Source organism: Anguilla rostrata, chromosome 3 (assembly GCF_018555375.3).
Source record: "Anguilla rostrata isolate EN2019 chromosome 3, ASM1855537v3, whole genome shotgun sequence".
In the NCBI taxonomy this organism is placed as follows: Eukaryota; Metazoa; Chordata; class Actinopteri; order Anguilliformes; family Anguillidae; genus Anguilla; species Anguilla rostrata.
The window spans coordinates 36,320,956-36,348,699 of record NC_057935.1 but is presented as its reverse complement, the minus strand read 5'-3'; the positions used below and the strand labels follow the sequence as shown (position 1 = coordinate 36,348,699).

The 27,744-nt window shown below is 40.1% G+C and overlaps 1 protein-coding gene across 1 annotated transcript in view; it reads right to left on the bottom strand.

Moving 5' to 3' along the window:
* The window catches only part of ttn.2 (titin, tandem duplicate 2), a 202,618-nt gene that overhangs the window by 3,575 nt on the left and 171,299 nt on the right, over positions 1 to 27,744 (bottom strand). The window contains exons 194-220 of the mRNA XM_064327343.1: positions 26,035 to 26,334; positions 25,643 to 25,945; positions 25,254 to 25,559; positions 23,394 to 25,160; positions 22,711 to 23,004; positions 22,321 to 22,602; positions 21,904 to 22,203; positions 19,754 to 21,820; positions 18,345 to 18,647; positions 17,949 to 18,254; positions 17,565 to 17,855; positions 17,162 to 17,461; positions 16,776 to 17,081; positions 16,378 to 16,680; positions 16,010 to 16,291; positions 15,305 to 15,898; positions 14,926 to 15,213; positions 14,538 to 14,837; positions 14,134 to 14,436; positions 13,576 to 13,878; positions 12,889 to 13,473; positions 12,490 to 12,792; positions 12,104 to 12,403; positions 7,003 to 7,578; positions 6,600 to 6,905; positions 5,913 to 6,506; positions 64 to 5,594 (exon numbers count right to left, since the gene is read on the bottom strand). Of these exons, the coding sequence (XP_064183413.1) occupies positions 64 to 5,594; positions 5,913 to 6,506; positions 6,600 to 6,905; positions 7,003 to 7,578; positions 12,104 to 12,403; positions 12,490 to 12,792; positions 12,889 to 13,473; positions 13,576 to 13,878; positions 14,134 to 14,436; positions 14,538 to 14,837; positions 14,926 to 15,213; positions 15,305 to 15,898; positions 16,010 to 16,291; positions 16,378 to 16,680; positions 16,776 to 17,081; positions 17,162 to 17,461; positions 17,565 to 17,855; positions 17,949 to 18,254; positions 18,345 to 18,647; positions 19,754 to 21,820; positions 21,904 to 22,203; positions 22,321 to 22,602; positions 22,711 to 23,004; positions 23,394 to 25,160; positions 25,254 to 25,559; positions 25,643 to 25,945; positions 26,035 to 26,334 (17,693 nt within the window). The remainder of the gene's footprint in view (positions 1 to 63; positions 5,595 to 5,912; positions 6,507 to 6,599; positions 6,906 to 7,002; positions 7,579 to 12,103; positions 12,404 to 12,489; positions 12,793 to 12,888; positions 13,474 to 13,575; positions 13,879 to 14,133; positions 14,437 to 14,537; positions 14,838 to 14,925; positions 15,214 to 15,304; positions 15,899 to 16,009; positions 16,292 to 16,377; positions 16,681 to 16,775; positions 17,082 to 17,161; positions 17,462 to 17,564; positions 17,856 to 17,948; positions 18,255 to 18,344; positions 18,648 to 19,753; positions 21,821 to 21,903; positions 22,204 to 22,320; positions 22,603 to 22,710; positions 23,005 to 23,393; positions 25,161 to 25,253; positions 25,560 to 25,642; positions 25,946 to 26,034; positions 26,335 to 27,744) is intronic.

The window sequence follows — 27,744 nt, the reverse complement described above, 5'->3', positions numbered from 1 at the left end:
AAATTTTCTATAATATGATTCCAGTACATTTTGTGGAAATGTATATTATTATTTTAACTTTACCTTTCCATCTTTCATCCAGGTTATTGTTGTTGCAGGATCTCCAGTTACTTCAACTGTCAGCTTGACAATAGAATCCGAAGACGTTGTGACATCTTTCAAACCAGAAGAGAAGATGGGCTTTACTGCAGAGGGGCTGGTTGTTCTCTGTGCTGGTTCTGGGGACTTGGTTCCTGGGAATTCAGGAGATCTTACTCTGGGTGGTGGAGACTTCATCCCTGGAGATTTAACCCTCTGGGGTGAGCCAAATGGCTCAGGGGACTTAACTCTGAGGGGAGATTTGATTCCCTCAGGTGACTTGATACGCGGTTCTGGGGACTTCAGTCCTGCAAACTCAGGAGATTTTATTCTGGGCTCTGGTGACTTAATCTCTGGAGATTTAACCCTTTGAGGTGAGCCAATTGACTCAGGAGACTCCATTCTCAAGGGGGACTTCATTCCCTCAGGTGACTTAATACACAGTTCCGGTGACTTCGTTCCTGTGAATTCTGGTGATTTCACTCTGGGTTCAGGGGATTTAACCCTTGGTGGTGAGGTAGCTGGCTCAGGAGATTTAACTCTCTTGGGTGATTTAATTGTCTCAGGTGACCTGACTCGAGGTTCTGGGGATTTAGGTCCTGGAGATTTCACTCTGGGCTCCGGAGACTTTACTTTTGGAGGTGATGCAATAACCTTTTCTTCATGTACAGTTCTGCGAATTATTAAGCTGAACTGTGCCTCTTGCATGCCCTCAGAGTTCTGTACAACCACTGTATAGCTACCTTCATCTGATGACTCAACTGAGGAAATTTCAAATGTTGACTTGTATTGAGTTGTAGTCACAAAGTGCCGATGAGAAGAGACAACTTCTTTTCCTTCACGCATCCAAGTAACACTGGGTGCTGGTTCACCATCAACATCACAAGCAAACCTGGCACTCTCTCCTTCAGAAACCGTGAGAGACTGAGGCTTTGTAAGTATTCTGGCTGGCAGAGTAGTCTTAACTTCCTCATGTACCGTTACTTCCTTCACTGTTGTAGCTTCTAAAGCTTCCATCTTCTTCTCAGATGATGCAAATTTCTCATAAACAGTAGCTTCATGTGTTCCAGTCAGTTTTGATTTAGTTTCTTTAACCTCTAGGTGTGTTTCAGCTGAGGAAGCGGTCTTGAAGGAGGACACATGGTAAAACTCAGTCTTTGTCATTTCAGGAAAAAAAGGGGTGGGAGGCTCCTCATCTTTACGTTGAGAAGAATATGAGGAATATTCTCCCTCTGAAACATCCAGAGTGCTATAGTCAGATGCTTCTCCCTTGGAGTTTGTGCAAACAACACGGTATGTGCCACTATCTTCTGCCTGGCAGTCAATAATCTGGAGAGACAGAACTCCACTCAGGTTAGTAAAACGGTATTTGCTGCTCTCCTGAATGTGTTGTCCATTATGGTACCATTTTATTTCAGCATCTGGCTTAGATTGGACGTTAAGTGTGAATTTAGTATTCTGACCGCGTGGAACACGGTGAGAGTGCATTCTCACAGTTATACGAGGAGCATGGTCAAGGCTGAAGGGCTGCTGAGTCACAACCTCATACTTCCTTTCAGATTTAAGAGCTGCTTTTTTTGCTTCATATCTTGACATGATGTCAACTGTTGCAGACCTCTCATATTTTGAGGATGATCTCTCAGTGGTCACTGGACTTGGGGAGCGTGGACGAGTCCTCTCAGGGGTAGGTGATCTCATTTTCGGGGGTTCTTCTTCTGCAATGTGTGTGCGAGATGGTATTATGTGTTCAGCTACAGAATGCACTTGATGAGTGTATGTAGAAGATAATGAAGTGTGAATATATTCAGTTGTCTCCATTCCTTTGGATACAGATGAAACATGCACATCCCTTTCTTTTCTTGAGACTTTTGTTTTCTCCTCAAATTCCATTTGTTTTATCTTACTTTTGTAGGATGCAAGTCTTTGTGTTGTGGTCACAGGGCGAAGGAGCTCTTGATCCTCTCTCTCTTCATATACTCTTTGCTTTTGCCTCGGAGGTCTGTATGTGGCTTTATCATGTCTCTGTTTGAGATCAACAAAACTTGGACCAGCTTCATATTTTGAGGGAATACGGTAAGAGTCATACCTTTGAACCTTGTCATGTTCCTCATCCTCCTTATATGTTGTTTTTCTTGGTGAAGGATGACGCAGAGCAGATAATTCAAAGCGCACTGGGCTAAGGCTAGGCGGAGAAGCAGAAAATCCAAGCTCAAGTTCTTCTTCAAGTTTCAACCTTTCCTCCTCAGTTCTCTTCATTGACAAGTATTCATCAACCGGGAGTAGAAGCTCTTCATCTGAGAGATCACCAAGGGACCTTCGTCTTATTCTGTAGTAAGCTTCAGATTCCGGAGAAGGTGTGCGATGCCTAGCTGGTCTTACTGTTTCTAAATCATCCTGTGAAATCTTTGGAATCCGCCATTTGGGCTTATACTGGTCTTTGATTCTTGGAAGAGGCACAACATAGAACTGCTCCCACCTGGAGAGACGAATGCGTTTTAGTCGTTTCTGTTTAAGTTTTTCCATTGGTTCTGGCATTTCATATTGGTCCCGTAGCTTCTTATACCATTTCATGTCTGAGAAAGGCACAAAATATTTGATCTCCTTGTCCTCCTCAAGGATGGTTGGAGCATGGATACGAGGCTCCGGAACAACATATGGCATGCGAAGTCTTTTTTCTTCTGCTCTCTTTTGCCTTTCTAGTTTTTCTTTTTCTTTAACAATTTCAGTTTTATCCTTTGTTGTTACTGCAGGTTTGTACATGATAGCAGCCTCTCTCAAGGCATCTTGTGCTAGAGAAGTGAGTGGAGTGACTTCAGTGCCAGAAAGTATTTGTGATAATCTCACTTTCTTGTCAATTTCCTGCTTCTCGACTCTTTTCCTTTTATCTACTTCACTCTCATATTCCTTCTTGACATGAGTGACACGTTCAACCTTCAGTGTGGCTTGGCAGCTCGCGGATCCAGCTGAGTTTGTTGCAATGACTCTGTACGTCCCAGAATCCTCAGGAAGGGTTTCTTTGACATGTAGTACATAATAATCCAAACCTTCATGAACAACTTCAATCTGAGGTCCAAATGCTAAAGGCATGCCATCCTTTTCCCACTTTAAGGAAGGTGTTCCAGACACTCTTATTTCAAAGCGGACACTCTGACCCTCCCGACACTCTGCATTTGCAAGCAACCGCTTGAACATTGGCCTTATTGTACTGTCGGCAGGAATGGGGCGAGGTATTACAGTGAGACGTGCCTTGCAACTGTCTTCTCCGTATCTATTGCGAGCCACAACAGAATATTCAGCATCATCATTAGGCTCAAGTTTGTGAATCACAAGCTGATAGAGACCAGTGTCATTTATAAATGTGTACTTCTTGTCATCATCTCCTGGTGTGATCTTTTGTCCAGATTTCAACCATATAACACGAGGCTCTGGATGCACTGTTATAGTGACTCCAAAGCGTACATCTTCACCAATGTGAGCAGTATGACTGAACAGTGGGAGGGTAAACTCAGGCGGTCTCTGAAGTAGTCTTGCTGTGTCTACTCGGCGCTTTACTTTCTTCACTTTGCGTACAATGAAGTAGTCACGACAAGATCTGACACCTTTGACAAAGAGCTCTGCGTAGGCACTGTCCTCACCATACTCATTAACAATTTTACATCTGTAGGTGCCATCATCTGCTCTGTTAACTCCCTTGACAGACAGGGTAGCTATTCCATCTTCATAACTAATTTCATACTTATCACTTGGCTCCAGCTGTTTAACTCCGCAATACCAAGTTACTTCGGTGGTGCTGTCATAGTTCTCAATATTGCAGATGAATTTTACATTATCTCCCTCATCAGCAATATTGTGCCGGACTTGACCAGCAACTGGACCATGTTCAAATGGTGCAATCTTCACTTTGCTAAATGTGACACCTCTCTGACTTCTGATAGCACCACCGTATGCAACTCGAGCTGCAGAAACAACCACGTTCCATTCTTTCTTCATCAGAGTCTGGTAGTATCTTTTGTGTCTTGTGACCTTAATAGCTTTGTTACTGAGCTGTTCTGTGTTCATTGTCAACCAAGGATGTTCCAAGGCTTGGGCAGCAGTCATACGATGCTTACGGTCTTTAGTCAGAAGTCTGTACACAAAGTCTAATGCCTCAATACTGACCTCCTTGAAAGCTTCATCATCGAAACTATAATCAGCATTTGAGATGTTGTCTATCATTTGCTGGTTTGTTTCAGCAGTGAATGGATTTAGTCCACTGAGAAGCACATAAACCAGAACACCAACTGACCACATGTCAGTTACAGTGCTGACCATTTCTTGCTGATGGATTTCAGGTGCACAGTACTCAGCTGCAGTAAATTGAACTTTTATTATTTCTCCAGGTGTCAGGTGCCTAGCCTGGCCCATCTCAATAATCTTGATGTTTCTACTCAGCCTTGAAGTGAATACAATGTTTTCAGGCTTGATGTCGAAGTGACCATAGCTTTGACTGTGTAAGAACTCAAGAGCCTCACATACTTGTCTTATGTACCTAACAATTTCTTGTTCTGTGAGCACAAAGTTGCCAATGCTAATGCGTTCGAAAATGTCCACACCTGAGATGAATTCATAAATCATGACTAATTCTTCAGGACAGTCAAAGGATTCATGGAGATTCAAGAAGTTCTTATGTCGAGCCACATTGAGTGTTGCAATTTCTTTCTTCACAAATGCCTGATCTGCACCCTTCACTTTCACAAATTTAGCCATAAATGTCTTCTTGGAGCTGGTTTTTACACATCTGTGAACAATACCATACTGCCCACGTCCTAGCTCTTCTGCAATCATATATTTGTTATGCACATTCTTGGCATCTGAGTGAGGAGCTTTGCCCTTTATGACCTCTCTGGTTTCATCGACTTCCTCATCATAGTTTAATACTCTTGATTTGTCTTCCTTTGTAACAACAGGACCAGTTGGTTCAGATGGTGCACTCTGGCCAAATTTGTTTTCAGCAATGACACGGAATTGGTAACTTGTCTTGCCAAAAAGATTAATGACAGTGTAACGGGTGTCACGAGACTGAGCAACACGGACCCATCTCTCAGCTGTAGTGGCACACTGCTCCACAATGTAGTTGGTCACCTTGCTTCCACCATCATTAGCAGGAGCGCACCAATTCAGACAGACAGAGTCCCTGGAGACATCACTGGCTTTAATACCTCTGGGTGCATCAGGCACATCCGCAACATCAAGTTCAATTGTCTGTTGATCAATGCCAAATCTGTTCTTTGCACAAACAATGTAGAAACCAGCATCATTTGTTTCAACTCCATTGGAAAATACAAGTGAGGTAAAAGATCTTGTCACAATCACTTGATAGTGCCCGTTGGTATCAATTAGGTCTTGTCCCTTCTGCCATGTGATTACAGGGTCTGGTTTGCCAATGAATGGAATCTTGATGCTGATCACTTCACCTCGGAGGGCAGGGACAGCTTCCTTGTCTTGCAGATGTTTGGGCAGATTAATCTTAGCTGGAACTGTAAAAAAAAAAAAAGTACATTCAATTAATAATGGCAGAGATTCTAAAATGGAAGCATTTACATTTCACTGCAAAAATCTAAAAATAAGTCAATATTAAGAAGTATTTTTGTCCTATATTTACAATGTGATTTCTATTACTTTTTTGTTTAATAAGACAAAAAAAGGTGAGACCGTTTGACTAATTTCAGGATTTGCCAAGATAATTTCACTTAACTTCATATAAGCTAACATTTTCTCATTACAAGCCTAGAACACTTTTTTGGAGTGTACATTACATTTATCTACTATCCAACTAATTTACTTTAGTTTCTTACCTTCAACATCCAGAGAGACAGATGCTGCAATTGATCCACCTTGGTTTGTGGCTCTGACTTGATACACAGTGGAATCTTCTTCATCAGCAGCAGAGATGACAAGTTGATGATAGCCACCTTTGAATTCCTGCACTTTAATTTTCTGTCCATCAGGCTGAATTTCTTTTCCACGTTTGAACCATTTCACTACAGGTTTAGGCTGTCCAGTTATCTTGCAAACAAATGTTGCATTGCTCAGGTATTTGACACTCATGTTTCTCAGCTCTTCTTTGAAGCCAGGAGCAACTACCTCTACATGTGCTTTTGCAACAATAGGTAAAGATGTTTCACTCCACTCACTCTCTCCAGCCAAATTTTCACATTTGACTCTGAATTCATACTCTGATCCTTCAATGAGACCTTTTACAGAGTAGACTGTTTGATGGATTTCATCAGCAGTCACGGAAATCCACTGGTCTTGTTTCTTCTCTTTCTTCTCTAGGCAATAATTTCTTATTTTGGAACCTCCATCGCTTGTAGGTGGCTTCCAAGACACAATACAAGAATCCTTTGTCACGCCAGAGACAACTGGCTTCAGTGGAATTCCTGGTTTACCTGTAAAGCATTATTAATGAGATGTTATATTTATTTAACATCTTGCATATTTATAACACATCCCTTTATTTGGTGACATGGAATTATACATACCTAACTGACTCTTAATTATGAATGGAGTAGGAGTCTCCAGTGGGTCACTGCTGCCATGTCGATTTTGAGCTGAAACGCGGAAATGATATTCAGCTCCTTCAATGAGGTTTGCAACACGGCAGGATGTTCCTGAGATTGAGGATGACACTAAGTGCCATTGTTCATCTTCTCTATTTTCACGTTTCTCGACAATGTAGTTTGAAATCATTGTTCCACCATCATCTGCAGGAGGCTTCCAGCTAATGATCACCGAATTCTTCATTAGAGCATCAAGAGAAATTGGTCCTTCAGGCACAGATGGCTTATCTAAAATGGAAAAAAAATAGTAAAAAAATATTCTACACTTTTTACCTGGAAAATGTGTTTACTGATTATATTGATTGCCATTCATGTCCTCTCTTACCTTGGATTTCAACATTGAGTACAGTGTCCACAGTGCCCAAGTGGTTTCTGAACCAGACTTTATAGTTTCCAGCATTAGTCTTTCTCTGAACATTCTTTAAGACAAGATGAGTATAATACTCTGTGTTTTCAATGATAACACTTTCAGAAGACTCTAGAGGCTTGTTGTTATGGAACCACATGATCTTAGGCTCTGGGCGTCCAATGTATGACACATGTAGACGCAAGGTTGTCCCACATGCTGCATAATATTTTTCTTTCAATGGGAATCCAGGATGGATCTGAGGGGGAGCCTGCAAGATGAGTTTACCAGTGGTTTCTACTTCCCCAGCTTCATTGATGGCTTTACATGTGTATTCGCCTTCATCTTCTTGTTGGTCTGTTGCAATTGTTAATGAATGGTTGCGACCATCAGAGGTCATTGCATATTTGCGACACTGGGTTAGCTCCTTTCCAGATTTATACCATTTGATATCTGGGAGAGGTCTGCCAATGATCTGACATTTCAGTATGCCTGACTCTCCCAGCTTAGCAGTGCCCTCCTCCATTTCTTTCCTGAGGCTTGGTTCACTTCCAACTGTAAAAATAAAAGTAATGCATGACAATTAAAGATCGTTGTATCAATTTAATTAAAAAATATATAAAAACAAATAACTTTGGCATTATAATTCCTATTCCTGGGAGACCATTTTCAATGTTGGATTTAGGTCTCTCTTAAAACCAGGACAACTAACAACACAGTATGCATTGGAAAGCACCATCAAGACAGAGGTGAAGTAAAAGTGTAATGGTGAATGGGGGGTTGGGGGAGTGGGGGTGTGGGATAAAAAATGTTTTACATTTGGTGCGACAAGCTATTTTTACAGTTAGATGCTTCACATCTGTGATGTGTGCTTTACACACATCACAGATGACATTATTTAATCATAAAACAAGTCCATAGTCAGTAATATTTGCATTAGTATTTGAAATAACTGAATGAACAATGATATGACAGAATACACAAATACACAGAATACACTAGTGCAAATGATACTTATTGTAAAGAGTTTGACAGACCAGCACAAACATGGGCATGTATCATGTACATTAGTGGAGCAAGCGGGGTGTGTGATGGCACCGGGGCTAAGACGGCCCCTAAATCCTGCGCTTGCAATGCCACATTACTAGTGATGACATTAGTAGCCCACTTAACAGATTAGCCAGCTATGTACCAAATAAATTTGCCATAATGTAGCCTATATTGTAGCCAAAGTATTGTGATCAAACAGTCTTGATGATGAAGATGTAAGGCTACATGCATGCAAAGTAAATTTGGTTCTATAACGCAACAGACATACGCAATTTCAGAAACAAATGTTCGTACATATCCCATGCCTACAATACATGTTGGGTTATTCATAGGCTTTGGAGTGACAGCTGCTGAAACATCAGAAGCACGTTGTGGTGTGGGGATGGCTGGTTTAAGCAGCCACACCTGCCCTGGGTCAAGCTAATTGGACCTGGCCAATTGGATAATTGGTTAAGAATTAGATAATTGGCCAGGCTAACTGGACCCAGGAACAGGAGTGGCTGCACCTGTGCGTAGGGAGGTAATCACTGCGCACAGGTTAAATCTGCCATCCCCACCCACACAAGGAAGCTTCTCTGTCATGACTGTGTTTAAGATCTGCTCACTTGGCTGTAACATCTTGCCAAACCCTCGTAAATAAATGTGGACTATTTGAACATCTTCTCCCTGTGTCGGAGTGTAGCACAGTGGGTAAGGAACTGGACTCGTAACCGAAAGGTCGCAGGTTCGATTCCCGGGTAGGACATTGCCGTTGTACCCTTGAGCAAGGTACTTAACCGAAATTGCTTCAGTATATATCCAGCTGTATAAATGGATACAATGTAAAATGCTATGTAAAAGTTGTGTAAGTCGCTCTGGATAAGAGCGTCTGCTAAATGCCTGTAATGTAATGTGTCTCTGTGCTGGAGGGCCCCTTGGAAAGCCACTTTGGTGGCCTGTGGCAGGCGTGTTTGTCACACATGTGTTTAAAAAAAAAACAACAAACAAAAAAAAAAACTGAGATTTGACTAACAAACTGACTTAAAACATGTTCATGCCTATGTCAGGATGACATGTAATTGAGCCAAATATTGAGGTCACTAAAAATTCTAAATCAAAAACATTCCATTTTTAACTGGCAGTAGAAATGGTAATACTACAAACTGATTTCACAGACTCAAATACTTCCATCTTTATTCCACTAAAATGGTAAATCAGGCAGTTGATGTGTCCTTTAGAAAAGCAAATTAACCAGAAACAAACTCGATATTTTTGCTAATTGTCTAATGCAATGGAATTATTCACCCTCCCATGTTCATACTCAAACAGACAGAATATTAATATTATATTATTATCATACATATATAATATAGAATATTATATTAATTTCTAAAGTTTACTTGGGTGAACTTACTTACATTTGTAGATGCTATGCCTACATTTAAGTTACATTTCACCTTAGTGCAGACATTTCACATCCACTATTCCTCCAACTACTGCTAGGAACCAAGGCAGCTAGCTAGCTAGCATTCATTAATTAATTAAAAGTAAAATGGAAACTGTTAAATGGAAAAGTAATGGAAACTGTTAATGCTGGACCGAACGGCAATCGGTTAATAAAGAAATATTGCCAAAACTGCTCTTTTTGTTGAGTAGGTAGCCTAGGGCTACCAATAATATGGAACCCTGGAATGCCATTAGTCAGAACTGATCAAGTGACTCCACTGACACAGCAGCCTCAATGAAGTGGATTTCTTCTGGTATTAAATTGCATTTTATCATCAATCTCAATATGAATTGTTTGTGAAATAGGTAAATATAAAAGTTTGCTTGCTATGTACATTTGCTAGCTGTTTGGCTTAGAATATAGGTTGTAACTGAAAGCACACTGGTAGCTTTCCAAGTTTACTTGTTGTACTATTAGCCGGCTTAAAGTTACTTGCTTCATGCAATGGCTTGCTAGTAACATTGTCATTTCATATTTTAAAAATGCATTACATTTGTAGAGGACTGTCTACACTAAAGGAATAATTTTAAGCAATTCCATGTGTGCATATGTTTGTTCATCAGCAGTTTGACAAATTTGTTTTGCCATGATGTAAGATAAAGAAGTTTTGCTCAGAGCTGAGTCAGCGGGTAGCAGAAGAATGTGCATTCAGGGCTCGATGTTAGGGAATATTTACACTGGCCCTATTCAGCCAGTAGGTCAGTGTTCTACTTGCTCCAGGTAGACATCTAGTGGCCCAGCTTATTATTTGAATAAAAACGCATCAAAACACCAATCTACAGCACTGGTAAAAAGTTGTCATTTAATAAAATGAAAATCTGCCAATTGCTGCCATCAAATTATAAACAAACTTCATCTTTTGGAGCAATTTCAGCCAAACACTGATGCGAAATGTTGAAAATTGTGGATGACTTCTTTGCCTGAGGATTTTGAATTTGGAGGTGAAACGCTCGCAGTTTAACCAAGAGATAAAACAATTATATCAGTAATATTATATTCAACTAATATCTAGTTAGTTTTTTAATCTTTTAGTTAGCTTGCTAGCAATAAATAAAGGTAGATGAGTAGGCTTGATAACTACGTTATCATTTTAATGTTACTTCAGAAAATATCTATTTTATATTTAGAGTAAATATGTCAAACTGATTGAGACATTACTCGGTACATATATTAATGAATGATCAAGCTGTAAGGCTTTGGTTAGTTATTGGTAAGTGGTACAAAAATGAATGAATAATGAAGTTGTAGCATTTGTTACTGATAAGCAAGCATTGGTACAGAAATGATCAAGTTAGTTTCCAAGATGGTAAAAACATCTCTTTATCAATCAACTGGCCCAAACCAATCTCCTAGTGGCCCCGGGCCAGCAAGCACTCCTTAATGTCAAGCCCTGTGTTCTGAGCCACTAAGGATTTTTCTATTTTTTCCTACATTACAGATGCGCATCATCCGGTCATGGAAATTTTGTAAAATAATTTGGTCATAGGGGCACCCTAAACTGGCTCTGCACCCCATGTCCTAATACCCAGGGTCTGCCACTTATCATGTGCTCCTGAATATCTTGTATAAAAATTGCATAAACAAAATTGCTACATTAAAGTTTCAATCTTTACATTTACTGGTAGTCACAACAGTTTGTTTTCATGCTCCAAGTCCAAGAGTTCCATACAAACTAAGCTACACCCCCAAATAAAGTGGCATGGTTTGTTTGAAGGCGTAGTGCTAGGACAGCATTCAGTCTTTCATTTTAAAAGCATTCTTTCACCACCTAAAATTTGTACTAATCTTAATCATCTTGCTATGACGTAATACAATGGTTGGCTTTCTATCAACCAAAATGGTTGATATAAAGTGATTCATCTTGGTGGTTACGCTGGCAGGTACGTCAATACTACAGTCCAAAAGTAACATATTTTACTTTTGTCTTAATAAACTTTACAATAAATTTAGTTAGCATCTAACATTAGCAGTATTCAACACAGTCAGCAGAGCAACACATAAGAACAGGCTTTGAATTGCTTTGCATTGACCATATGTTACACGTAATTAGCTAGCTAGCAGTAACAGCAATGGAATTTATAGGACTTGCCTGCGCACAAACACACACATTACATGCACACATATCTATGATTGGGGACTTTCAAAAATGCACATTACTGTATACTGGATGTCTGTGTGTGTGCCCGAAGAAGGAAGAGTTTAAACTGACTGCTCTACTGTCACTTTGAAATGATTTAATGTATAACATTACACTGACTATAAAAGTATATATTTCACAGAATACTGGAAAAGGGGCACTGCCCACCAGTATAATTATTGGGAGGCCGCTTGACTCCCCTCTCTTGACACCAGTGGTTTAGAAAATGCACATTAATTTCATTCATTAATTTCATTTAGTAACCTCTTTTAAAAGTGTTCACCTGCACATATGATCAATTGTCTGTACACACTTGCACACACACACACACACATACACACTCTTTCAACTTTGGAAACATGAAATTAAAAAACATATTGGAAATCATTGTGTTCCATGTTACATACCACTCAATTTGGTTTTGATGCCCATAGCTGTTCTGCGTGGTCTGCTGATTCCAGTTTCATTTTCAGCAAATACTCTGAATTCATATTCAGTAGCTTCCATAAGGCCACCCATGGTGAATATTCTTTCCTTTGAACGCTCCTTATTGCACTTCTTCCAGGTCGTTTCTCCAGATTTTCTGTATTCAATCCAGTACCCCAGGATCTCCTTTCCACCATCACATTCAGGGCATGCCCAGCGAATGGTGATGTAATCTTTGGTTACCATATCTATATCTATTTCACCTGGCTGGCTTGGTTTATCTTTAATGACAAAGAAAGGGTGAACAAAGTAAATATGGCATCAATACAACTGTGTGAGAATACTCAAATAGAAAACTGCCACGTACCAAATGGATCCTTGCACACAACTGCATCAGATGGAGGCCCTGGCTCACTTTCCCCAACATCATTTCGAGAAATGATACGGAACTGATAATCTTTGTCAGGTGTAAGTCCAGTGAGTGTGTACATCGTAGTGCTGATTTGCGTCTCATAGCGCTCCCACTTATCAGTGGACACCTCTCTATATTCAATGTAGTATCCAGTAATGCGGGAGCCACCATCTTCTTTGGGTCTGGCCCATGCCAGAGCAACAGAGCTCTTTGTGACATCCACAATTTCTGGTGGATTACTTGAAGTTTCTGGTGGACCTGTTAGAACGAATCATTTTTCATGTAATTTCAGTCAGTTAGATGCATATAGGCAGATTCTAACATGTAAATCTGAACCATGGAAAATATACTCACATAGAAGTGTCCTTGGTGTAACGGGAGTGTCTGATTTTAAGGTTTTGCTCATGCCGACCTGGTTCTCAGCTGTTACTTTGAAGTGGTACTCAACATTTTCCTTCAATCCCTTGACTACCAAAGATGTTTCAGTCACTCTTGAATCTACAGTGTGCCAGGCTGCCTTAGTAACTTCTCGTCTCTCAACGATGTAACCCAGAACTTCAGAGCCACCATCATTTGCAGGAGCTTTCCAACTCACTCTTACGGAGTTAGCATGGATGTCAGAAAATTCAAGTGGACCTTGAGGTGCATCCGGGTATCCAACAACTTTCACACTGATGTGTACTTCTTTCTTGCCACACTTATTTTCCAGAAGAAGCTTATATTTTCCACTATCTTCTTTCTGAGCTTCCTTGACCACAAGCTCAGCAAGATCATCACTAGATGCAATCATGGCTCTGTGAGAAATTTCACAGCCATCTTTTGTCCACTTGCAGGTAGGGATTGGTTTCCCCTTAATGGGTATGTTAAGTCTGACAACTGCCCCCTGTCTGACAATGAATCCGTCCTTGTATTTCGCATCCAGCTCATAATCAGGAGATTCTGAAATGAAGTATAATAAATGGTTGTAAGATATGTAATACAAAATGTATTATTTGAAAGGTAATAACACCCTACAGTAATGGTTAAATTGCATTGCCTTACCAAGCATTTCTGTAATTTTTATAGTTCCTGGGACTTCAGCTGGCTCGCCAGATCCACCAGCATTGCATGCCCTAATCCGGAACTTGAATTCAGCTCCTTGTGGCATTTGTGTCAATGTGTATTCACAGATAAGTGAGGGTGTTGTGTTACATTTGATCCATTCAAACTGGCCAACCTTCTGCATCTCAATCAGGTATCCAGAAACCTTGAAGCCACCTTCTTCATCAGGGGGATTCCAGGCCAGAGATACGGATGTCTGAGTGGTGCCTGTAACTCTTGGATTTTGTGGTGTGCCAGGTGGATCTGTTAGGATAAGAACATTGAGAACATAAGAAGATAGAAATGTTACACCAAGCCATTGAGCCTAAGCACTAACTAATCCTTAGCTTTGCCTGTATTACACATTTAATTTACAACTGTGCTCATTTTTTTATTATTAATGCCAGAGATTCTCATAACATATCCTTGCAAATTATTTCAGCATTTAGTTAACTTGACATTCTCTTTCTAGCTTTTTTGGTAGAAGTCCTATCTATTAATTTAAGGAAATATACATACCAACGGGATCCGTTGCCACTGCTGGTTTAGAGAGAAGGCTGGGCTTGCCAATTCCTCTTGAGTTGATAGCTGTTACTCTGTGTTCATATTCTAAGCCTTCAATAAGGTCCGTTGATCTGTATCTTGTCATTGTCACTGGATTCTTATTAGCACGCACCCATCTATCAGATCTGACCTCCTTGCGCTCAATGATATATCCAGACACCTTGGAGCCACCATCATCCTCAGGTGGGAACCAGGCAACAGTCATCCCGTCACGGGATACATCAAATACCTCTGGCCTGCCTGGTGGCCCTGGTAAGGCTATGAAGTGGATACATAAAGCATGTATTATTTCACCTTCATTTTCATTATATATTGTTAATTATGACTTGAGGGAGCATACTTGTGGAAAAGCTACTTACACTTAGCACTCTTGCAAAGGATAATTTCAGATTGCAAGAATGATCCAGTACCAAAACGATTTGTTGCAGCAACACGGAACACGTATTCATCTCCCTCAGTCAATCTGGTGAACTTGAATGTGGGTCGACTAACAGATTCTGACACAGGGAGCCATCCTGGACGGTGAGCATCGCGCTGTTCAACAGCATAACCACTGATGGGTGCCCCTCCATCCCTGAGAGGTGGGTCCCAGCTGATTGTAACAGATGTGGCATCCACCTCATCGACCCTTACTGGCCCAGTGGGCTCATCAGGCTTAGCTAAATGAAAGAATAGTCCATTAAAAAGGGAGATATACATAATGAAATACATTTTAAAAATGTGCAAAAAATGTTATGTGAGTCTTACCAAGAATGATGGCTTTGATGGTTTCAGTGGCAATTCCTGTGGCATTCTTTACCTCCAGCATGTATTCACCTGTGTCATCAATTGTGGTGTCTTGCACAGTCAATTTTGTGTATTTTCCTGTGGTCTGAATTTTTACACGCTCAGTTACCTTCATCTTAGTATCACCAAAGTACCATGAGCAAACTGGAGGAGGTCTGCCAATGATTGGAATGTGGAGCTCCAGTACTTTCCCAGCTTGTACATTGATTATCTTGTTAGAAAGGCTAGAAAGATCTATCTTGGGCAGCACTGCAACAAAATGTATGAAATGTTGACACAACTGATGATGATGATAATGGTGACAATGAACAAGGAATGTATAAATAACAGGTTTACATACCTCTTTGTTCTTCGACAGTTATAGCAGTTACAATCTCTCTGGGTTCACTGGCTCCCCTGCTGTTTACAGCTTTCACTCTGAATAGGTATTGTTCTTTCTCATTCAGTGAAACAACAGTATGCTCAAAGTCTGTTGATTTCAAAGTAGCCACCCTCATCCATTTGTCTGTTCCAGATCTGCAGGCTTCAATGATATAGCCAGTAAGTCTGCTGCCACCATCATGCATTGGTTTCTCCCATGCTAATATCACAGTTGACTTAGTTACATCCACAACTTCCAATTTCTGTGGGACCATTGGAACTTCACACACCAGAACCACATCATCAGTTTCACAGGCTTCACCAATTCCATATATGTTTTCTGGCCAGACTCTGAAGTAGTACAGCATTCCCTCTGTCAGTCCAGTTATTTTGTATGCTGTCTTGCTGCATTTGCATGTCACCGTTTTATAAGCTCTCATAGACGCATCTCGTCTCTCGACGATGTAGTTATTGACTGGTGCTCCCCCATCAACACTTGGGGCATCCCATGTAATGACAGCAGCATCCTTTGTGAGTTCTTTAATCTTTATTGGCCCAGGTGGCCCAGGTGTGTCTAGGGGAAAGAGGGGAAGGTTGATGTTTACACACTCACACACTACACTTACAATCAATGTATCATACACACAAAAAGACAAAGAAATGCAAATACTTGACTGAATCTTACCATAGATCTTGACGAGAATCGTGGCTGACTTCTTTCCAGAAGGATTCTCAGCCTCAACTGTGTATTTTCCTGCATCATAGCGATGGACTTTATCAATTAACAAGGTTGTATAACTGCTTGTTACTTCAATAAATCCACGATTCTGGAGATCTACACCGGGTTTGCTCCATGTGATTACTGGAACCGGTCTTCCAGTTAAAGTCACAAAAAGACGAAGAGAACCTCCAGCTCTCAAGCAGACAGTCTTCTTCAAGTCATCATCAAGCTCAAGGTCAGGAGTTTCTGAGAGAAATATAATGGATCTTAAAACGGGTAATAAATTTCATCCAAAATGTAAGTTATATACCGCTATGAAAAATCCAACTCACCGATTCTTTCCACTGGTTCAGTTGTTGTGCATGGTTCACTGAATTCACCCACACCGTTGACATTAACTGCAGCCACTTTGAAGCTATACTTCTTGGAGCTATCAAGGCCAGTTGCAGTGTACTCTGCGTTTCTCAAATTCTTTTCATGAGCTCTGGTCCACTGGTCTGTTCCTTCCTCTTGCATCTCAAGGACATATCCAATTAACTCAGCCCCACCATCATCCACTGGTCTAGTCCATACCAGACTAATACTGCTCTTAGTTGTATCCGCAACACGGGGAACTGATGGAGGTGCAGGAGTAGCTGAAATAGAGAAAGACTCAATTTTGTCAGTCAGCTATTCTGTAATTTGTTGTATATATTTAAATAAAACCGGCAGAAATTTTTATTTAACTTACATGTCGCTTCCCGGCAGACAGCATACAATGATATTTCACTTGGTTCACTCTCACCAGCTGCATTAATAGCTGTGACACGGAACTGATAAATACTGCCCTCCAGAAGATCTGTGATTTTGTATCTTGTATCTGTGGTAGTAATATCTCTGTTAACTTTGATCCACCTGACACTCTTCCTGTCACGTTTCTCCACAAGGTAAGTATTAATTTCACTGCCACCATCACTTTCAGGTTTCAGCCATTCAATAATAGCATGATCTCTTCCAACAGCAATAAGTTCTGGTGGTCCAGGAGGTGATGGGACAGCTGTAAAATAAAGAGAATATTATTTCACAGGCCTTATCTGATCATTTGTACTGCACAGATGTAATTATGAGCCAACTTACTGAATGTGTTTCTGGCAAAGACAGGTTCAGACTGTATTGGTTCACCAGGTCCATACTTGTTTACAGCTTTAACACGGAATATGTACTGATTGTTCTTTATCATTCTGGTAATGATACAAGAAAGGGCCTTGGACTCAGACTCCATTATCACCCAATTCAGTCTGTTGGTATCACGTCTCTCAACAATGTAGTGGGAGATTGCGTCTCCACCATCCTCCAAAGGTGCATTCCAGGACACTGTACATTTGTTCTCTGACACATTGCTTATTGTGATGTTGCCCTCACATGGCCCAGGTGTATCTGGAAAAAAAAATCTAATTAGAAATGTGCGTACATTCAGAAGTAAAGTAAATCTACGCGAACAGATTTTATTGATAATTACCCCATCCACATATGTACTTACCAAGTACTTTAACATTGACAGCAGCTGTCTTAATACCACTGGCATTCTTTACTGTTAGGACATACTTTCCAGAGTCATTTCTGTCACAGAACTTGATAATAGCCATAGCACGTGTGCTGGTGTACTGCAAACAGTACTTCTCACAGAGCTCAAGTTCTTTCTCCCCTTTAGCCCAGAAGACTTTTGGTTGAGGTTTGCCTCCAACAGCAGCGTCAAGCACAAGGTCTGACCCAGCTCTAATTGTGACAGTATCTGTGAGAAGTTTGCTGACCAGCTCAGCCTTAGGAGGTGCTGTAGTAGAAATAAAAATATATTGTAAAAATCACTTGTTCCAAAGGCACAGATGACAACAGAAACACAAAATAAGAAGACAAAACATCTTACTGTATTCAGCCTTGCACATCACAGCTCCTGTTGATGGTGAGGGTGTGCTGAGCACTCCAACACCATTCTTCGCAATGACACGGAACTCATACTCTTCCTCCTCACCCAGTGCTGTTATAGTGAAGTTTGTTTCTGTAACATTTGTGTAGTTGCACTTCAGCCAGCGTCCTTCTCCAGTGGCAGTGTATGGCTTGCGCTCAATAATGTATCCAACAATTGGGCTGCCGCCATCAATAAGTGGTACAGACCATTTTATTGATACTGTGGAGCTTGACACAGCAGTCACTTCTGGTTTGCCAGGAGGACCTAAATATAAGATATATTGGAAAATGTGCTCAATTTAAGAAAAAAAGAAAAAACACTTAATTTTAGCTTATTCCTCTATAAGACACTTACCAACAGGATTCTGTGCTACTGCCCGTTTTGAAGCTTCACTGGCTTTGCTCAGACCAGCCGCATTCATTGCATAAACTCTGAATTGGTACTCAAGGCCTTCAACAAGATTAGCTACTTCATAGTAGCACTCAAAGCATGGGATCTTGTTCTCCCTCACCCAAAGGATTGTGTTACGTTCCTTCTTTTCAATCCAATATCCATTCACCTTACTGCCACCATCATGGAATGGCTCTTCCCAGCGAATTCCCATAGAATTTGCAGTAACAGAGAATACCTCTGGTCGTGTTGGTGGGCTTGGTGGAACTGTAATTAAAAGGGAGACACAATCCAGAAATTCAGATACGGTGCAGTCCGTAAATATTTGGACAGTGACACAATTGTGGTTGTTTTGGCTCTGAACTTCAGCGCATTGAGTACAACCATTTTACTTGCATATTCAAGTACAGATCTCCCTACTGCCACTAAACATTTGGACGAGACTAATGGGGGGTCATTCCGGAATGAGTTGGCTCTCTGGGCTCTTCAGGTGAATGTTGGGAGAACACTTGATCATCTGAGCAAGTATATATTTTTTGTAAATGACAAAAAAATCCCATGATGTATGACTTTGGTAATAACAGCAGTCTAATAAACTATACTGTTAGAATGATAAAACAATAATTATTTGCACTGGAGCTAAATCTAACAAGAATGGTCAGGCCTGTGTTTGACTTCCTCCTGTGTGTAGGCAGCATGAGCGCGTGGGTCTGATAGCATTGCTATGTGTTATGACACTGTATGCAGCCTTGAATAGACAGAATAGACTGTACTGAAGTGTTGTTATATGTCGTGTTCTCATCTAACGTCTGCATAACGCAAAAAGAATTCCTTAATAAATTAATGAATCAGTCAATCAATCAGTGCGTGCATTTTCAACCTGAAAGAGAGATGCCTTGTGTGCATTTAACAGAAAAAATCCTCATTTGATTACCATATAGCATGTAAATTAAATCGGAATATATGTAAAGTTATGTGTGATGTTGTGGAATTATTTAATGAGTTGCATCAATAATCAAGATAAACCACACAAAGTCAAAAAACAATGATACATAAAGTAGGCCAAACAATAATAATAAAACCACTATGAGAAAATATCAGTAATAGTAATATTTAGTAATAATAAAAGTGGCAAGTTCTGAGCTAAATGTTGAAGTTTTTCATATTGTTATTTATCTTTCTTCATTGTGATGCAATATTATGTTCTATTTTAATGAGTGATTTGTTTAGAACGGTTTAATCTGTGCACTGTGTCTATTGTGCAATTTATTTATAAGCATAAAAATACCCTACTTTCCATGCACATGTAATAGCGTATTTCTGTTTTTACATTGAAAAACATTTGTAAATATACATGATGCTGTGGCACTTACCAAATGGATGCTCAGCAACAATGGTTTCAGATTCAGTAGATTTGCTCACACCAAATCTGTTTTCTGCACAGACACGGAAAGTGTACTGCATGTATTTAGTCAGATGGGAGACACTGAGTGTTGTCCGTTTCACACTTGAATTCACAAGCTGCCAAGCAGTTGAGCCAGATTCCCGTTTCTCCACAATGTAGTTGGTGATGTCAGTTCCACCATCATCTTCAGGTTCTTCCCACGACAACTCACAGGACTCTGATGTTATTGATGAAACTTCAATCGGACCAGTGGGTGGACTAGGTCTGCCAATGACATTGACAGTGACTGTGAAAGTCTTAGCTCCTGTGACGTTTTCAAGAGTGAGATAATATCTGCCACCATCACCTCTCATGGAGTCTTTGACTGATAATGTAGTCCTATCTTTGGTGGTTTTAATGGAGACCCTGTCTGTTTCCTTGAGTCTCATTTCCTCAAGCTTCCACATTACCTTAGGAGCTGGTCTGCCACTAATAGGGACATCAATGGTGAAAGTGCCGCCCGCCTTGCATGTAATTAGCTGGTTGGTGATACCACTCAGATCAGCAGTTGGTTCAATCTGAGGCTCTTTAATGATAACAGAGGCAAATGCATCTCTTGGTTCACTGTAACCGGCATCATTTGCAGCCTTTACACGGAATTCATATTCTGTGCTCGTCACTAATCCCTCAATAACTGTGTACAGGTTATTTGTGTGACCACCAACAATCCATTTGTCACTGTCCTTTGCTTTAGTTTCCACAATGTACCCTGTGATACGACTTCCACCATCATGTTCAGGTTTTAACCAGGCAAGGGTAGCAGTAGAGTCTGTTGTATCTACAATATCCAATCTCTTAGGTGGAGCAGGTTCTGCAGTTGCAATAATTGGATCAGGCATTTCATATGCTTCACCTTGGCCATACTGGTTTTCTGCAAAGACTCTGAAGAAGTATGGTACACCTTCTAGAAGACCACTAACTTTGAGTGTTGGATGAATGCATTTTCCTCCAGCTTCCTGCCAACTACGACGGCTTGCCTCACGTTTCTCAACAATGTAATGAAGAATACGGGCTCCCCCATCATTAGCAGGTGCATCCCACATCAATGTCAATGCTCCTCTTGTAACATCCTTGAATGTAAGTGGAGCTGGTGGTCCAGGTGTGTCTAGAACCTTTACAGTAAATGTAATAGATTTGGAGCCACTGCTGTTCTCAAGGGAGAGTGTATACTGTCCAGAATCATATCTATTACAGTTCTCGATGGTTAAGGTACTAGATGTTTCTGTTATAGTGATATCTGCCATCACACCAAGGTCTCCATCTGCTTTAGCCCACGTAGCTTGAGGGGTAGGTCTTCCTTTGAAATTAATATGAAGATGGACACTTTCTCCATTCTTCACAACATGTGTCTGCTTGAAGCTTGCATCAATGCAAATTTCTGGAGCCATAAGTCTGTCAACAGCTTGTACTGGGTCTGGAATTTCACAGGTTTTTCCCTTTCCAATATTATTTACAGCACAGACACGGAACATATATTCTCCACCATCTTCCAGATCAGTTGCAGTATATAGTGTGCTGGTGCAATTTTCTACATTAGCTTTTTTCCATTCTTCTTCACCCGTTTTGCACATCTCAATGATATATCCAGTGATCTCCATTCCACCATTATACAGTGGTTTCGTCCATTCTAGACTAACAGATGTCTTTGTGGAATCTGTTACATTCACCACAGTAGGAGCACTGGGTGTGCCTTTTGGCTCACTACATAGTATTGGTAGTGATATGTTGCTAGCAGGTCCAATGCCTGCATCATTTACAGCCATTACACAGAATTCATATTCGATCCCCTCAGTAAGGTTTGTCACTCTGTGTGCAGGCTCAATAATTGGTTTCTTTGAAGATACTTTTACCCAACGTATACTCTTCTTCTCTCGTTGTTGTATTATATAATGTTTGATTTCATTTCCACCATCAGATTTTGGTGCTGTCCATGAAAGGGTAATGCTGTCTCCTGTGATGCTAGTTGAGTCAGGTGTACCAGGAGCATCTGGAACAGCTGCAAGACAGGAAATATTTTAAAGACATTTTTCACACACATCTGATCCCTAAACACACACGTCATATTTTAATTAAACTTACTGAATTGAATTTGTGCAATGATAGGGCTGGAGTCCAGTCGTCTCCCTACACCAATCTTGTTAACTGCAGACACACGGAACTGGTACTCATTGGTTTTGATCAGCTTTGTAGCATTGAATGAGCATTCCGCACAACTGTCTGTGACAACTGACCAGGATATTCTGGAAGTCTCACGTCTTTCAATAATATAATGGGTAATTTCAGAACACCCGTCATTTGCAGGAGGGTTCCATGACAGAGTTGCTATTCCATCTGAGATGTTTGTGAAAAGAATCGGGCCTTCAGGTTCACAAGGTGTATCTACATTGGGAAAGGAAACATATTTAATTCATTCAACATTAATTTTACTCAAGTAATTCTATTTAACAACAACAAAAACAACAACAACAATATATACAAATATATACAAATACTAACCTAGGACTTTGACATTAATAGCCTCCTTCTTTGTTCCAGAGTTATTTTTAGCTTCCACAGTATAAACACCACGATGACTACGATCAGCATCTCTGATGAATAACGTGCTTGAACCAGTGATGGTTGTGATATCAAACTTCTTGCCAATTTCCATTCCATCTTTAAGCCATGTGACTTGAGGTACAGGTCGCCCAGTAATGATGACTTTAAGCCTAATAGGATCTCCAGCTTTGACAGTAAGACCCTCAAAGTACTCCTTTCCAAACTCAATGTTTGGACAAACTGAAAACAGAAGGTTAAAATTTTTTTAAATAACTAAAAAAAATTTGTGCATTTTTAACTTTTAACTTATTTCATCAGCATAAGTATAATTATTATTTTTGAACTTACCACTTTCATCTCTGACGACAATGTAACCAGAAGACTGTGAAGGTGGACTAACTGTACCAATGGCATTTCTGGCAATGACTCTGAATTCATAGCGCTCACCACAGGCAAGGCCCATCACTGTGAACTGGCATTCACTGACATCAGTGAAGTTGCTTTTCAGCCAACGGCCTTGTCCTTGACGTTTCTCTACATTATAGGCCACAATTTTGCTACCTCCATCGCGTTTGGGTGCATCCCATTTTAGTGTAACAGAATCACTTGTTATGTCAATATAGTCTGGTGTACCAGGCTGGTCTAAAATGAAAACAAAATATTGGGTGTCACAATTATTACATGTTAATACCAAATTAAGTATTCTGGAAGGAAAACATCATTTGAAATCTAGATTTACAGAAGAATGATACTTTTAATACTTTTAATTGTATCTATACTGGGCAAGAAAATCTACATACAATAATTAATTCTCAGAAATGTTCAAAACAAAAGGTAGACCTTTTGAATAAAATAACTTTATTTTACAGTAACAAAAAAAGGACAACTTATTTTGTAGTGCCCAGAATGAGCAACTTTAGTAACTTGAGAGCAATTAGGAAACTATGATTAATTACTTAGTAGTACACCTCCTGAGAAATACCGAAATATTATATATCAACATAGATATGTTTTTAAATGCAAAAACTTACCAACAGGAGAAACTGCCATGGCGAGCTTGCATGCTTCGCTGACACGGCTGAAGCCGGCATTGTTCTGTGCATACACTCGGAACTGATATTCCAGTCCTTCAATGAGGCCAAGGATTCTGTAATCCCTTCCAGTTATTACTACAATATTTACTTTCTGCCACAAGACACTGTTCTTCTCCTTCTTTTCAACATGGAATCCTGTGACTGGTGAGCCACCATCATAAATAGGTGCTTCCCACTGAATAGTCATGCCATCATTTGTAATATTGTACACAACTGGTCTCCCTGGGGGCCCTGGTGGTCGATGCTCATGTTTGGCTATCACATTTTGGGAAAGCAAATGTTCACTTACACCATATTGATTTTCCGCACATACTCTGAACTGATATTGTGTTCCTTTTATCAAGTTTGGTACTTTAAATGTTGTCCCTACTACACTTGAACAAGCCATTTTCCAATCATTCTGGGAAGTATCACGTTTCTCCACACTGTAGCAGGTGATATCTCCACCTCCATCATCATTTGGTTCATCCCATGATATTATGATACTTTCTGCCCGTATTTCATCCAATCTGATGGGACCTACAGGCTTAGAGGGTGGTCCTAGAACAATGACGTGTAAATGGAACGATTTCCTACTGAAATTGTTGTCAAGGGTCAGTGTGTATTTCCCCCCATTTTCTTTTCGTACATTCTTAATCATGAGAGTAACTTTGTTCTCTGTTTTCTTAAAGCGGATCTGTTCACTCTCTTTCAAAGGTAGATTGTCTTTCAACCACAGTGGGGTTGGTCTTGGTTTACCCTTATATGGTAACTCAATGTGCACATTATGTCCAATGCGTACACGGATTTCACCACTTGGATAATCTTCAAGGTTAGCCTCTGGTGGAATAATAAAATCTTTCACTGTTATAGGTCCAACTTTTGTGAAATCACTCTGTCCTTTCTCATTCTTGGAGCAAACTCTGAAATCCATAACTGCAAGTTCTTTTAGCTTTTTGACCTCATATTCCAAATGTTTGCTGGTGCCTGCAAGTGTCCATTCCTCTTCACCCTTAAGTTTCTTCTCAATAACATATTCTGTTATGATGCTACCACCATCATAATCAGGCTTCATCCACTGTAGAGTAACTGACGATTTAGTGGAGTCCTTCAAAGAAAGATCTTTGACTGGTCCAGGTGTCTCAGTTGCCTTAACTGGCTCTTTTGTGCTACATTTATCACCCACACCATTTTCATTCTCAGCTGCCACACGGAAAAAGAAAGACGCTTTCTCAGAGAGTTCTTCGATCGTGTATGTTGTGTTCATACACTTAGTTGTTACAGTCGAGTACGCTCTTTTGCTTGACTCTCTTTTTTCAATTATGTAATTAGTAACTTCAGCACCGCCATTGAGAAGAGGTGGTTCCCAACTCAGTGTTACTTTGCCACGAGTGACATCCTTCAAAGATAAATTCCGACAAGCAGACGGAGTGTCAAGCACTTTAACTGATACAACTAATGTCTTTGGCTCTCCCACCCCATTTTCAATTTCAAGAAGATATTTGTCTGTGTCATCACGAGTGACCTGTGGAATGAGCAGGACAGTTGAAGAGTCCGTGCTATGAATTTCATATTTTGGGTCGTTGTCAATGTTCTTATCTCCCCTCTTCCAGGTCACATTTGGTGTGGGTCTGCCCTTGAGTGGAATTATGATCTCCACATCAGTTCCTGCCTTCACTGTATAATGAGTTCTCATGGCAACATCATGATCAATCTGAGCTTCCTCTGTAGAAATGAAAGCAAATTTTTTTTTAAATTACATTTTGCTATGGCAAATATTATTTTCTGAATAGTTAAACTTGAAAAACTAATACATACCAAGAATATCCTTAGCTTGTACTGGCTCAGTCATCTCAATTGGCTCTCCACGTCCAGCACAGTTAACAGCTGATACACGGAAGTAGTAGTCAATTTCAGGTTTAAGGTTTGATGCCACATACTCTGTGGTTCTGACTTCACCCTTGGAACTAATGACAGTCCATTCATTTTCTTCAGCCACCATTTGTTCAATAGTGTAGCTGGTGATCTCACTACCTCCATTATATTCTGGCTTGCTCCACCCAAGGGTGATAGATGTTTTAGTTGAGTCAACCACTTTAAGTTTGCTTGGTGCATCTGGTGGGTCTAGAATGTAAAATATGAAAACACGTAAGTGCCTGAGAAAATAATAATTGTTTTTGCAATCTTGTGATAAAAAACATACTTACCAACTGGATCAGCTGCTTTGTAGAAGTCAGAAACATTTGAAAATGGACCTTCTCCTGCTTTATTGATAGCGCAGACACGATATTGATAGCAATTTCCCTCTGTAAGACTGTGGACTTTATATGTTGTCTCTGAAATAGGATCTTTGAGAACACTGAACCACCGCAGGCTTTTCTTCTCACGTTTTTCAAGATAGTAACCAGTGACATTACTGCCACCATCCACACCAGGTCTCTCCCAGACCACTACCATTGTTGTTCTGGTAATTTCTGTGACCTCAGGCGTAGAAGGCTGTCCGGGCGTTACTGTGAAGAAAATATTTTTAATGCGTTTTTTTCAGTTTTTTTAACAGTTGGTTGAATAACCATAATAAATGTTATTGTTAATTTCTTACCAAATGAATTCTTTGCAATAACTGGCTCAGATTCCAAAGGATCTCCAATTCCATACTTGTTGACACCCCTAACGCGGAATACATATTCATCGCCTCTGAGAAGTTTGTCAACAGACACATGACATTTTTCCAGTTCTTCGGATATGACAGACCATACAGTTCTGCTTGTCTCTCGTTTTTCCACAATGTAATGTGTTACTGGTGCACCACCGTCATCTGCTGGAGGATCCCACATTAAGGCAATCTTGTCTGCAGTGACCATCGTGAATTGAATAATTCCAGCAGGAGGTCCAGGTTTATCTAATAAAAAACAAATAAATCATAATTCCACATTAGTTATGAAATTTCACAAGTACTCTTGCTTATTTTGTTATAGTATGATTTTATAATTGTTTTTCTTCTCCTCCTCCCAGGTTTTCACAATTTCCTGTGAGATGGTAAATGCTAGGTAGATACATAAGCTTTGACAGACTGGTAAGGTTACTTGGAGGCTACATGCTCACACAATATAAATTCAGTCAGCCTCTAGGTGGCATTATATTAAAGAACCAAAATTGTTTAACCTATAAAAACCAGTAACCTGCACAATGTACGTCCAATTTTCACTAAATGTGGTACGCATAATCTTGTAAATGACCTCTACAAATGTGAATCACTGAAGTCCATCTGGATAGATTTCCTCCAGTTTGAGAAACTGTTTTTCCTAAAGGCTTTTCTGTTTGTGGATCAATCTGCACCCAAACCTGTTCATTGGAAAAACACACCCAAATGGACTGTAAGCCTAATGAGACAAACAAAATGGCCACCATTAAGCAATTAACTTTAAAATGGGTGAGGCCTACAACAAAGTTGGTTATAACTGTAATGGTTTGACAAATAGGGGATAAATCCCCCCAAAATTATATCTCAGAAACCAAATGACAAAATGAAACAATACCAAGTACACATGATCTGGAGAATTGAGATACATCTTGTCCAAATATGAAGTTTGGCAAGAATTTGTCCAGGTGGGTGTGGGCATATACTGTAAGTTAGAGGGGGTGAAACTGAATATAGTTATCTACTAGGGTTGGGCCGATGTAAAAATTTTCAAACCGGTTTGATATTAAGCCAAATACCGGACCGGTAATACCGAATTTTACCACTAGGCGTTGCATGTGACTCAGCCGATCCCGAGTGGAACATAATGAGAGCCCATGAATGAGAGTGTAGCAGCTTTACCGTTGTAAAGCAAAACTCCGGTTGGTAGTTCTATTTGGACCGTTGTTATGCAAAAACTCTGGTTGGTAGTTCTATTTGCACCGTTGTTAAGCAAAAACCTCTGGCCGTTAATTCTATGAAAACAATGATGCTATCAAAAAAAATAGTTCCTTCTCGTTTTATACCATACAATCAGCACCAATTTTGGTCATTTTTGTCATTACATTATTTAATAAAACTGCATGAAACCATAAGTCAATCGAACTAATCTCCCTAGCACTGTCTTGCTTTTTAAATGGTGTGGTCGCGCAGGGTATACATAACGTCTTTCTAAGACCCTCTGAAACGGGTTTTGAATGCCAGCTAGCTTTATGATAGGTTCACCGTCACTTGTCACCTAGCCAATATTAAAATTCTTGGTTTTAGGTCAGAATGGTCTCACGGCATGCTTGTTATCCCGGCTAGCTAGCTAGCTAGCTAACTATTCAATTGTATTCAAAACAGCGGTTA